Source organism: Natator depressus, chromosome 5, assembly GCF_965152275.1.
Source record: "Natator depressus isolate rNatDep1 chromosome 5, rNatDep2.hap1, whole genome shotgun sequence".
In the NCBI taxonomy this organism is placed as follows: domain Eukaryota; kingdom Metazoa; phylum Chordata; order Testudines; family Cheloniidae; genus Natator; species Natator depressus.
This window is the reverse complement of record NC_134238.1, coordinates 43,714,364-43,727,791: the sequence shown is the minus strand read 5'-3', so window position 1 is coordinate 43,727,791 and position 13,428 is coordinate 43,714,364. Positions and strand designations below refer to the sequence as shown.

General features: G+C 38.8%; 1 protein-coding gene across 2 annotated transcripts in view; it reads left to right on the top strand.

Annotated features, from left to right (window-relative positions):
• TENT2 (terminal nucleotidyltransferase 2) overlaps positions 1-13,428 on the top strand; it is a 76,026-nt gene that overhangs the window by 26,401 nt on the left and 36,197 nt on the right. For both annotated transcript variants that reach the window (XM_074953973.1, XM_074953972.1), the window contains exons 9-11: positions 1,031-1,107; positions 4,992-5,120; positions 9,484-9,527. In XM_074953973.1, the coding sequence (XP_074810074.1) occupies positions 1,031-1,107; positions 4,992-5,120; positions 9,484-9,527 (250 nt within the window). The remainder of the gene's footprint in view (positions 1-1,030; positions 1,108-4,991; positions 5,121-9,483; positions 9,528-13,428) is intronic.

The following is a 13,428-nucleotide window of genomic DNA, read 5'->3' as shown; positions in this document are numbered from 1 at the left end:
AAAGCAAAATAAGGAGTGTTTGACCCTTTGAGAAAATTTGACTGAATCAGTCCTGAATCTCTAATGTATCACTGATTTGAGTTCCCCTCCGGTCCATCTGCAGTGTGTCCTTTCTGGAATAGATTGAAACATTGCTGTTCTTCATTGACTGTAAATTCAGATGCTGTCACTAATCTAGAGTTTTCTAATCTCATACAGGCACTACAATTAAAATTTTTGATTTGGGAATAGGCATATTATGCTTTTCTTGCTGCGCTTGTTTTGCTGCTGCTAATGTGCAGTTTATAAAAATCGCAAACTCTGAAGTCAGATGAACAATGGAGAAACTGAGTTAATAGCAAATCTTGCATATTTTATACAAAACAATGTCTCATTCTAAAGTGCTTGTTGCTTTGATATCCAAACACCACTGCTGAGTTAAGAAACAGCAAGGACACTGAAGTGTGTGTAGCCACATTGGTGTGTCCCCAGAGTAGGATCAATTAAATCTGAATTGTATAGGAAGGATCCTTGTGTTTCTAAACCTTCTACCTGTATTTTCCTTCTCCCTTTCTCAGGGACTTATTCCAAACTAAAACATCACAGAATCCAAAATGATTTCAAAAGATGCTTCATCAGACCCAAGTGTTTGTTTAGCAAAGGAATATATATTAAATATTGTCAGTGTAAATGTGTAGGCTAATACTAAAACATGTAGGATTTTAAGCCATCCTACTGGTTTGGACTGTATTCTTCTTGCATATCCTATACTATCCAATTGCAGTATTATTTAGTTGTATCAGACACAACCAAATTCAAGTCCATAACTGAGGCATGAGCAACAATGAAGCAAATAGCACATCCTCACAGCTTTTATTGATCCAAAAAGCAGAAGTCTAGAGGCTTATCTTAAACTCAAGTTTCCAGTAAACAAACTCATAGTTGTTAATTCAGTCAATGACAGTATAGTAATAAATATAGTGTAGTTATGTCTTATTTTGAAAAATGTGTGTGATACAATTTGACTTCTTTTCCCCCCCCCACCGCATAGCTGTGTGGAGTTTGACTTGAATGTAAACAATGTTGTAGGAATAAGAAATACATTCCTTCTCAGAACCTATGCATACAGTAAGTTGTCTTTTTATATTTTCTTATTCCCAGAGAACTTTCTCCTACTTTAAACTAGCACTTCAGTTAAACCCTCTAGATAGGAACTTTTATTACAAATGCACTAGCATCTAATCATATTGGGATGTTATCTATTATTAAGTAACTAAAATAGGTACAGTAATTCTTGTTACCCACAATTCTTAAAAGATCGTTATATGGAGAAAAGTGGCGTAGTTTAATATGACTAGTTAATCTTTTTAACTTTCAAAAGTTAAAATGTATATTTTTTCATGCTAAGGTCCACAGATCTATTACAGTGGGTGTGTCAGCCTGCCTGTAGCTTGGTGGCAGAACCTGCCCCACCAGTCACTGGGAGCAGCGGAATGCCCTGCTCCTTGAAGGTCCCCCAGTTTTTTCTGCCTTCCTACTGCAGAGCTTCTTTGGGTGGAATTCCAAACAGTATTTCAGATTTAGACTGAAAATTCCATTGTATAATTAGTCTGGCTAATTCCTAGCAGAGTCCCAGGCCTGCCTTTGATTTTGGGGGAGATTGTCCTCTCAGTTCTGCTTCCCCTTCTGAGGTGTTTGGAGCAGCTGGCACCCTTGCAGAGAGAGCTAGCCTGAGAAAAGCCAGAGGTAAATGGAAGGGTCTGTGTTTTGTTGGGGAGCGTGACCAGCTCTGCAGACAGGGTGCAATTTCCCTCACAATCCAGTCAGGGTGGGTCACCTTAGCCCCTCTCCCCTGGACAGGAGAGGAGCCAGGTAGGATTGGAGAGGCTGGCTGTGCTGGGCAAGATGCAGCCCAAGTAGGAAAATGGGACAGGCAGGATTGGTAAAGAACTGGCTCTGGGGGAAGCAGTCCTCTCCATCTTCATGAGGAGACTGAAGCCAGAAGAGCAGTATGCCAGATGGAAGACCATGCCAGCATCCTTCAGCCCACACTAGCAGCCATACCTCTGACTGCAGAGCACAGCTGTCTCTGCTTCCCTGTATGTCACAGATGTTGGGGGGCACCAGATACAGCACAGTCACTACCAGTGCCAGAGGATGCAGTGAGGAGCCTTTGGGCCCAGCTCCCTCGCCCTCTGCCACCTCTATAACAGCCCCCAACCTGAATAGATCCCTGCTGACGTCCCAGGATGAGACTCCCCCTCACCCCAGGGGAAAACAGACTTATCTGGCCCATGTTGATCCCATGCAAAAGAGAGGGATAGAGCTGCACGGTCCAAGGCTCATGCCTTCCTTGAGAGACCCAGAGAGGGCTGTGTTAGGGAGGAGAGACAAATAACCTCAGCATCTCTGAGGTCATAGAAATTGCTAGCCCCTTGAAATGTTCCCAGTGCAGTCTGAACCCAATTTCACTCCCCCCTCTGAAGCAGGATTATGGGGACAAACTCCCAAAGGAGAAATAAATGAATAATAAAATTAGTGCTTGCTTCCCCTGCTCACCTTCACGGCATGAAGCCTATCGGCTAATCTTCAGTACCAAGATATTCTGCTCACCATCACAGAGCAGATAAGCAGAATGGTTGGCCCACAGACATGCTGATTCCTCTAGGGATGCTTTCACCCCAATTTCAGACCAGCAGTTCAAATCAGAGTTAGACACACAAAGAGTAAAATATATTAACATTTCCCTCCCCACAGCCCCCACCAAACAAAAAGAGGATAGACTTTTGTCGATGAGAGTACTGGGTATTTTGAAGCTATCCCTCTTGGTCTGCAGCTGTCTTGAAGCTGTATATCCATCTTGATGCTCTTTGGGAAGATATAATAGAAGGCTAGGGCTTATCTGTCACACCAAAAAGATTGGAAAAGTATCACGCTGTTGTCTCCAGCTGGTGCTGTGGGTCACCGTGCCCTAATGTTCAGATTATTGTTCCTCGCTTCTGTTGCAGGTTGCCATGCCTCACCACTGCCTCTTACTTTCCCCTGGCAGGTAGCTGTGGACTAATGGCAGGACAGCAGCCCATATATGGAAGAACAGTCAGGCAGTGAGGGGTCTCTTGGTTCACCACTTACTTTTTTCTACCCTTGACTCAATTTTATAAGGGTAGAAGGCCTCCTCGGTGTGCCCCAGACAAAATTTAATCTGCTTTCACTACCCAAGATAAATGTTGCTCTTTGGTGGCCAGGGATTCTATGTTTCTAACTGGTGGAGATTTTTACCTGAGTGACCACTTCACTATACAGGCCTTTGATAAGTAGCATCTCAGCTCCCTCCTTTGGGCATGGAAACTCTTAGATGGCATCAGGCAAACAAAAATAAACTAGTAAATATGACACCCTAAGTGCCTCTGATCATCGACCTCTGTGCATCTGGAAACCTTATAACCTTGCTGTGCATGAGGATCCAGGATGTGAAGTACTGAATGACATCTCATAAAGCTGGGTAAAGTCCCTGCTATATATCTTTCCACATTTTCCACTGCTCCCCAAGACAATACAAAAGGAACAAGACAGTGGCAGTTTTACTGTTTATGACTTTCTGGCTCTCAGGCTTGATTAACCTAGCATTGGATCTTTGGGTGTGTCTGTCTCACACAGGAGGTCTGTTAGTACAAGACCAGTCCTTCATCAAGGACCATACAGGGTTTAAAATGAATACTTGGATGAAGCATGTTTTGCTTGGGCACTCTTATATACCTAAAATAAAGCCCTTCTGGGGGAAATCAAAGCTATGTTTCACTGGTTTAACATGGTAATTAAACTAAGGGCTTTGCACCAGAAAAAGTTCTATTTGACTTTTTTGGGCTCCATAAGATCAATAAACCCAAGTCTCTGAAATGTGTTCTCAGCATGTTTAAGAAAAGACTTTTATTTATACAAATCCAATATTAAATGTTTTGTTAAGGCATCAACTTTACTCCAACCCCACAAGGTTATAGTGTGTGACCCAGGAACCTCATTGTGCTCCTTACAGACTCAGTATTGTACTTTTAATTCGGAAAAATAGCCCTCATAAGGCTCATGGCATTAATTCCTTAAGTAAATTCAAAATATTTCTCCTTTGGCTAAGCAACAAAGTACAGTCCTTAGGCATGCTGACAATCTTAGGGCAGAGTAGTTATGTCTTCTGTATTGAGATCTGCTAGATGGCCATTAGTTAACCAAATTCTGCATATTGGTTATCCAGTCTTACCTGATGCCATTTCCTTTCTTTTGGCAGAAATCTTTTCCACACCTTAATGCCCAGGGGAAGAGAGATACATCATTTACTTATTTCTAGATGTCCATATTTAAAAGATGATCCTGCTTTCCACCCCGTAGGCACATTGCTATGAAAATCCCATTGTAATGGATCTGTAGACCTTAGCGCAAAGAAGAATAGGAAAATTTATGCATGTTTACCTGAAAGTTTCCTTTCTTCAAATTATAAGACCTACGTAGGGGATAATGGATTATCTAGGTTAGAGACTGACATCCAAGAATTTGGGTTTGTTTGTTATGTGGTATTTACCATGCTCTGCAATAAGAGAAATTGTTTTCTTCAAAGTACTTTAACATCATCTGTAATTTAGGAAGGCAGGCTTGAATTATCCTAGCTGTGGAAGTTATCTCAACTTCAGGAGGCGGGGCATTCCCCTGCTACCAGTGACTGGTGGGTCCAGTTCAGTTCCCAAGCTGCAGCCAGGTTGAAGTATCCATTGTAATGGATCTGCGAGCCTTATTACGCAAAGAAAGGAAATTTTCAAGTAAGCATGAATACAATTTCCTGTTCTGGTAAGATGACAGTAGCACTGGGTTAACTAATGAAATTCTGTAATAGGCAGGAAAAGGGAGGGCATCATATAGAAGGTGGTGTCATGTTAACCTGGAGGGAATATAGAAACTGTAACATTGACAATTAGTTAAAAATGTACTTAATTGCTTATTTTGATGAGTATTTATTTTACTTACAGTTGAGAATCGAGTTCGTCCATTAGTACTGGTGGTTAAGAAGTGGGCGAGTTTTCATGACATAAATGATGCCAGTCGTGGTACTTTAAGCAGCTATAGTCTTGTGTTGATGGTTTTGCACTATTTACAAAGTAAGTATGTTTTCAGCTTTTGAAATTGTGTCCCTTTTAAAGTAATATTTTCCTAGCTTTCTTTTTTTTAGCATTAGGAGTTCAAGTAACCTGATAGAAGTGGCTGAGGATAAAGTGAAAGTTATTTTTGTATTCTTTTTCCTTAGTGCTTCCTCTTAGGTAGTGAGGATGGACCTGTTCTCTGGAGGCAGACTAATTCTTAATAAAAATGTGCTTGGAGGACCTTGTATTGCCATAAAATAAACTCAAGCCCAAGTTAATATTTTCACTTTACAGGAGATAGATTTTGGTTAAATGCTCTGCTTTCAGGTTATTTTTGTGTTCAGGAATGTCTTCAGGATATCCTAAGGGGGATTGTGTGCTGTTGGGTGGCCTCCTCTGTGTTCTGATTTCCCAGGACCTGAACAACTGGGGCACAATGACTTCCTGCAAATAGAGCTTAAGTTCATGAGAGCTTCCTTACTGTTGATTTTTCATTAAGGGACTGGTATATCCAGTGATCATGAGCTGCTGGTGTTCCTACATGTCCATAGTCTCTCATCTTTTCTTGTAGTTTATGTATAGAAATTGTGTCTGTATTTGGTAAGTCTCAGGGCTGCTGAGTTGAGACTTCTTGTTGCAAATTCAGTGGAATGGTGCAGCACAGAGATTGCTTCTGTAAGCATAAGACTGAACTGCATGCTCATGGTTCCTCCCCTCCCTCCATATGCTTATATTGCTCTGTTATGTTAAAGAAATCCCTCTACATCATCTCCTAAATTCTCTGGCCTGCTTAGAAACACAGGAATAGAGAATCTATATCAAATCAGTGGTCAGTCTAGTTCAGTATCCTGTGTCCCAACTGTGGTCAGTAGCAGATATTTTGAAGGACAGTGCAAGAAACCCTGAGGTGTACAGTTATGGAGTAACATGTCTACAGAGGAAGTTCTGTGTAGCCTCTGCCTCTTAGAGGCTGATTTATGCCTCGAAGCCTGAAGGTTTGTATTCCTTCCAAATTCTTGTTTTTTAACCTTTTCTAATGTAACTCTCAATGTTCTTATCTATATAAATAGCTGTCCTTTTTCTAATCCTACTAAGCTCTTGGCCACAAAGATTCCTTGCTGTTCTACCTTCAAATTTTGTGTGTATTTTTAAGTTTTTCTTTTATCAGTTTGCTGCCTTTCAGATTGCTTAGTTTTTCTTTCCTGCAGGTAGGAAGATAGACATGGCTCTATTTATTCACTTCTGCATAATTTTCTTGGCCTGGATGTCTGATATCCAGCCTAGAATGTATAGCTAATTACTTACTAAAATGTCTCAAGGAGCATGTGATACCATGATTTCTCTGCAAGCTTTTTACAACAATTCGGAAGTTAACTAAAAACACAGTTAACCAGGTTGATGGCTCTGATTATTGTAGCAAGACAACATCTATAAGCATAGCAATTTAAAAGGCATATGTCATTCCATGACCAGTTAGATTGAGTTACCTCTCAATTTTGTCCTGCCGAGACTATGTAGATATTCCTAATGTAGCAGTCACCATGGTATCTAGGCACCACATGTAAGAGTTAGTCTGTGTTGTCCTAGTCTAAGTATATTTTTGGTCTGGTTGTCTGCTATAGGCTCCTTTGGAGAGATGCCTGTGCAAGGGAAGAGTTGCTAGCCAAAATGTTGCTAAGTCTGTTTTTTGTGACTCAGAAACCTTATGGTAGGTGGTGGAGTGTTTCCAGAATAGTTTCTTGTTCCTTCCAATTCAAAAAAATGGCTGTATTGTTTGCGTGCAAGTGGGTAGAATGGATGTAAATCATTGAAGCAGCCAATTAAAAAAATGACATAATCGGGAGGTTAATCAGTGAGGTCTTTGTCAGTCCTGGCCATTTTGGTTATAGGATCAAAACCACTGTGGACCTTTGGATCCTAAGGTCCCAAATAAGAAAGTTGAAGAGTGTGCAAGAGGGGGGAAGAAGTATCTTCAAGGAGTTGTGAAAAGCATTTAGCAGTCTTTAAAACGGATTTGGCCCAAAAGTTATAAACCATTTGATGTGGTCAGAGGTAAGCTTTCAGTGTAAGTAGGCTGACTCACTTGGAGGTTGAAGGCAAGGGCCTCACTTTTTTTTTTAAACTTTAATATTTGTATTACAGTAACACCCAGAGAGTTCCTGGTTCACAATGGGGAACTTTTTGCTCTAGGTGTTGTGCAAATACAGATAGATAGACACACTCTCTGGTTTGAAAAGCTTACAGTCTATGAAGACAAGTGTTCTACAAATGGTAGGGAAGGGGATACAATGAAATACATGGGTTTTATATACATAGATATTTTGCAATGATACTGCTACTTGTGAGGGAGTGATAATTGTACAAAATCCCTGTGACAACCCCTGCATTTGTTTGCATTTTATTAGGAACTTAATGTGTATTTTGCTATCTCTTAATATTATTAAGCAATTGGAAATCAGCTGGAGAAGCATCACCATGTGATCAGCCAGCTCCCCAAGGAGAAACAACAATTTACAGGCCACAGTTTGGGAGCTTTTTAGCTCTGTTAGATCAACCTCCTGGACTAAAAAGGCTGGGGGAAATGTGCCTCTGGATATATGCACAGCTGCTAGTGGTTGTATTCCTAATGTTTTATTTCTGCAAGATTAACTAGCACACAACTCCTGATAACATATTTGGTAGGAGGCTATTGGAAACAGCTTATCTTTGCTAATTGTATACTTTACTTACAAAAATCCTAGTAAGGAGGTATAGGGGAAGAAGAAAGGAAAAGCAAATATTTCGTTTACCAGTAAAATTGAGTCCATCTTTCCTCCCTAGAACAATCAAATCTCTGTTCTGTTTTCTTTTTTGCTTTTTGCTTTGCCCACCATGCTACTGTGGAAATCTTATTTGACCTATGGCTTGAGTTTATTTTATAGGTACACACGTTTCTTGAGCTTTAACCTTTTCTACATGAACAGGTCCATCTGCACTGTATTGTAGGAGAAGAGGAACTCAAATGGCAAATGTGATTACGGACCAATAACATTTCCCCCCTTAATAGCCCATGACTCTTCATGTATGATGTAGACTCAGATGAAAATATCTTGAGCACTCAGATGGCTCAGATTTTGCTTCCTTTCCTGTCATTATGACAGAATGCTGGGAAATCTCCAAGATGTCATAGAAATAAGATAGCTCCTTCATATCCCCAAACGCCCACAAGCAAAGGAAACCTTGAGCATTAAAGCAGCTGTGATCTTATTCTTAGCAACCCAATTAGTCATTGTAGCATTCTTTTGAAAATATGAAAGTCCTATTGCTGAGAATTCTGCAGGTCTAATTCTCAGTTCTCAAAAACAAAGGATATCTTAACAATTGTTCCCTTCTGAGACCTAGTTTTGAGTTCTACATGCTGAACTTCGTTATCATTCTCCTTAAGGAATGGTATAGACTAACTGTTTTTAAAACATGTTGGTGGAGTGACATTATAGCTTTAGTGCAACAAGGAGCTAGCTACCAGATCTGCAGCTCAAATAATGAGTGGGATATAAATGTTAAATGGAAACTCAACTGTTTTTTGTGGGGTTTTTTTTCTCTCTCTTATGTTTAACACCATCTGATATGGAAGATAAATATTTGCCCCATTATTTTTATTCTTTGTGTGTGTGTCCAGTCTCTCCTCCCCCGCCGTGCCTCTTCTCCCTCCCGCCCCAACACACACTCCCTCCACCACCTCAGGGTTTTATGAAAGTTAAAATTACCCCTTTATTTGTTAGTGCACTAACATCACCAATGTCCACATGGCTTTGGGACACTGCTAGCTGTGTAGTAAAGCGGGAAATAGCACAGAACATAATCTCTCTAGGGCTTTTGTCAGCAGTGGCTACGGGATATGTGGCACATCTTAATTTTATTTTTAGTTACTTTTGATGACCTAGCGTGGCAGATTTTATATCTGAAGAATTGTGAACTTATTTAGAATATGGAAGACATCCCATGCCATGTTATAATCATGTTAGGGTAGATCCAAATACTTGAGTTAAGCTATGATTATCCTTTTTGGAGTCTAAATAATAGTAGCCTACAATAACGAATTAACATGAATTTTAAAATGCAAACAGTGTCCAGCTGACATAGAAGTCTTCATATGTTTATTCTACAAATAGCAATATGTTGATAACACTTTCATTTAACTGAATAATTTTCATATTATGATATATACAATAATTATATAAAATTTATGCAGGTAATTTTAATTTCACAAAGTACATGAAAATGAAATTCAGAGTAAATGCTTCTGTCATGGACTTTCGGTCCACACCTTAGGTGTAATTGATACAATATTGTTTTCTGTGAATTATGTGAATCACAGCAACTTTAAACTTTTTTTTTATAGCCCTACCTGAACCCATCCTTCCATCCCTCCAAAAAAATTACCCAGTAAGTGTTTCTTATAAATTATTATTACATCATATTTTGTATATAAAACTGATTATCTACAATATCAATGTGAATACTTAAATCAGTATTGGGTAAAATTAAATATAGCTATGGGCATGGTCATTGGAACGCTCAATGTCATTTCATTTGCCTGCAGAAATGCTGCCTGCTGATTCTGACCATTCCTTTGTTAGTATGAACTGTTTCAGTTACATACAAGATCAGTTTTCAACACAGGATCAGACAATGTGTTGTGGTGTTAATAGGAGCTGCACACCTAATTGACCATGTACTGTGCTGAAAATTCATCAGTTGCATATATTAGTCTGGTGTAAAGTTCTGCTTGCTATTTCTTAATACTGCTTCCAGCAGCACTTTCATTCTTGTTGTCTGTCAGCAACAGGAAAGGCCAGGGAGAGAGCCAGCTGCCTAGCTGTTGAGTCACTTGGATCCTCCATTTGATCAAATATTTAGACCAGAAGAGGACAAACCTTGCATAGTTAATATGGAGGATTGTGCACAACCTCCCCATGACGTTAGGCTTCAATTCTATCAAGTGTGTGTGTGTGTGTGGACACTTACTGGTATGCCCAGGGAGTGTCCCGCTGATTTCTTACGGAACTACTGGGCATAAGAGACCATGCTGTTGGATCTCTTTTTAGGATCAGGGCCTTAATTGGTGGCTCTTTAATTGAATGCTTCCTGCCCTTTTACAGATGTTCAATTGGAAAAGAAAAGGAAGGAGTGAGTCTGTTGTTGAGTGGCTATACTTTTGTATTTAAGTTGTTCAGAGACATTCCTTATTCCGTTTTCTTCTTCTTGTATATCACTTTTTTCATATTTCTCCCTAACATCTGTCTTTTCTCCTCCATCTGTGCCTTCATATTCTTTGCTCCTCATTTCTCTCCCATATTTCCTATAACTCCACTCAGTCTCTTCTCTTGGTCTCTTTATGCTTCATTATGTTACTGATAATGACAGTTAGATGTCCAGATTGTGCTGAATCAACCCTTCAGAAAACCATGCTTGCTACCATCACACACTGACAGGAAGAGCTGCTTTCAAAATTGCTGACTCTCTATAGCAGGGAAAAATAATAGTATCCAGCTCTCATATGGCAGGTTTTATTCACAGTAGTCCAATGTAAGCCATTACACACAGTGAAGATTAACAAAAAACAGTGGAAAACTTTGAAATAGAATATAAAACTCAGAATTTGCAATTCTATTCTTATTCCATTGACCCTGCTGACTCGGTAGCTACAATTAGTCTTTAAAGCTATATTTTTTTTTTACATTGTGTTTTTATTCTTTAGAAAAATATTACTATAGTTTTATATCTTTCAATCTCTTCTCTCACGATTCACTTTTTTGGTATTGCATTACATCTGAAGTTTCTTATAATTTTTTGTAAATATCATACTCTGTGTATTTAAAGATAACTGAACTTGCCTTCAGGTCAACATTTTATGTCATGTAAATGCAATTCATGTGAAACTTAGTTGTCATTTGCAAAAAGAAAAGGAGGACTTGTGGCACCTTAGAGACTAACAAATTTATTTGAGCAGCTCACTTCATCGGATGCATGCATGCTGTAGCTCACGAAAGCTTATGCTCAAATAAATTTGTTAATCTTTAAGGTGCCACAAGTCCTCCTTTTCTTTTTGCGCATACAGACTAACACGGCTGCTACTCTGAAACCAATTAGTTGTCATTTGTACAGCATATATTTTTGAGTGTCACCGACTCCTACAGTTCCGTGTATTTAAAAAAAAAAAAAAATCATTTGAATGTGTTTCTGTTATGCAGTGTTGTCATAGCTGTGTTGGTTCCAGGATATTAGAGAGACAAGGTGAGTGAGGTAATATCTTTTTTGAACCAGCTTCTGTTGGTGAGAGAGGAAAACTATTGAGCTTACACAGATGTGAAGAAGAGCTCTGTGTAAGCTTGAAAGCTTGTCTGTCTCTCACCAATAGAAGTTGATCCAATAAAAGATATTACCTCACTCCCAGTGTTTCTAATGTTTATTTGAACTCTCACAAAATGCAGGTGTTCACATTGTGGACTTGCCAAAGAAGTTGGACTTAGGAAAACATATTGTGGGAAATTAATCTGTTTTAATATGAAGGCATTGGAGATTCTTTTTAACTTCTTTCAAGTGACAGCAATTTCACAGATAGGTACCTGTATTTGAGGTGGCAGTGTAGTATTGTATAGTTAATAGCCATTACATTTACTCTTTTGGAATTAATTTATGAATATATAGTACCATAAAATGTAATAATATTCTAATCAAAATCTTGTATTAAAGTAATAAAATTGTTGGCTTCTACGGTATGCTAGAAAATTGCAAGTATATTGCTGGCTCCACCTTCTCCACCAAGAATGTAATTACTTAAGTATTAAACTATTGATTTGAAAATTGTAACTCCTACACATTGGATAAACTACAAATCGGAATGAAAATGAGGAACACCTTATAAAAAACTTGAATTCAGGATGCTCAAGTGCATTTCACGTTAATGTAATCCCTAAAAACTAGGGCTGTCAATTAATCACAGTTTACTCAAGTGATTAACATGAGTTAATTAACTAGATTAAAAAAATTAATTAGGATTAATCGCAGTTTTAATTGCACTGTTAAATAATAATAGAATACCAATTGAAATTTATTATAAATATTTTTGGATGGTTTTTCTACATTTTCAAATATATTTATTTCAATTATAACAGAATACGAAGTGTATAGTGCACACTTTTGAGTGCAGTGCTTACAAATATTTGCAAAAAATAAAAAATATTTTTCAGTTCACCTCATACAAGAATAGTAGTGCAATCTCTTTATCGTGAAAGTGCAGCTTACAAATGTAGATTTTTTTTGTTACATATCTGCACTCAAAAACAAAACAATGTCAAACTTAGAGCCTACAAGTCCATTCAGTCCTACTTCTTGTGCAGCCAGTTGCTAAGACTAACAAGTTTGTTTACATTTATAGGAGATAATGCTGCCTGCTTCTTATTTATAATGTCACCTGAAGTGAGAAGAGGCATTCACATGGTACTGTTGTAGCCGGTGTTGCAAGGTATTTATGTACCGGATATGCTAAACATTCATATGACCCTTCATGCTTTGGCCACCATTCCAGAGGATATGTTTCTGTGCTGATGACGCTCATTCAAAAAGAAGATGTTAATTAAATTTGTGACTAAACTCCTTGGGGAGAATTGTATGTCTCCCGCTCTGCGGTTTTACCCACGTTCTGCCATATAATTTTGTGTTATGGCAGTCTCGGATGATGACCCCAGCACATGTTGTTCGATTTAAGAGCACCTTCACTGCAGGTTTGACAAAACGCAAAGAAGGTGCCAATGTGAGATTTCGAAAGATAGCTACAGCACTCAATCCAAAGTTCTAAGAACCTTAAGTGTCTTCCAAAATCTGAGAAGGACAAGGTGTGGTGCATGCTTTCAGAAGTCTTAAAAGAGCAACACTCCAATGCAGAAACTACAGAACCCAAACCATCAAAAAAGAAAATCAACCGTCTATTGTTGGATTTGATGCAGATGATGAAAATGAACATGCGTCGGTCTGCACTGCTTTGGATCGTTATTGAGTAAACCCGACGTAAGCATGGAAGTACATCCTCTGGAATGGTGGTCGAAGCATGAAGGGGCGTACAAATGTTCAGCATATCTGGCACATAAACACCTTGCAGTGCTGGCTACAACAGTGCCTTGGGAATACGTGTTATCACTTTCAGGTGACGTTGTAAATAAGAAGCGGGCAGCATTATCTCCCATAAATGTAAACAAACCAGTTTGTCTTTGCGTTTGGCTGAACAAGAAGTAGGATTGAGTGGACTTGTAGGCTCTGAAGTTTTACATTGTTTTGTTTTTAAGTG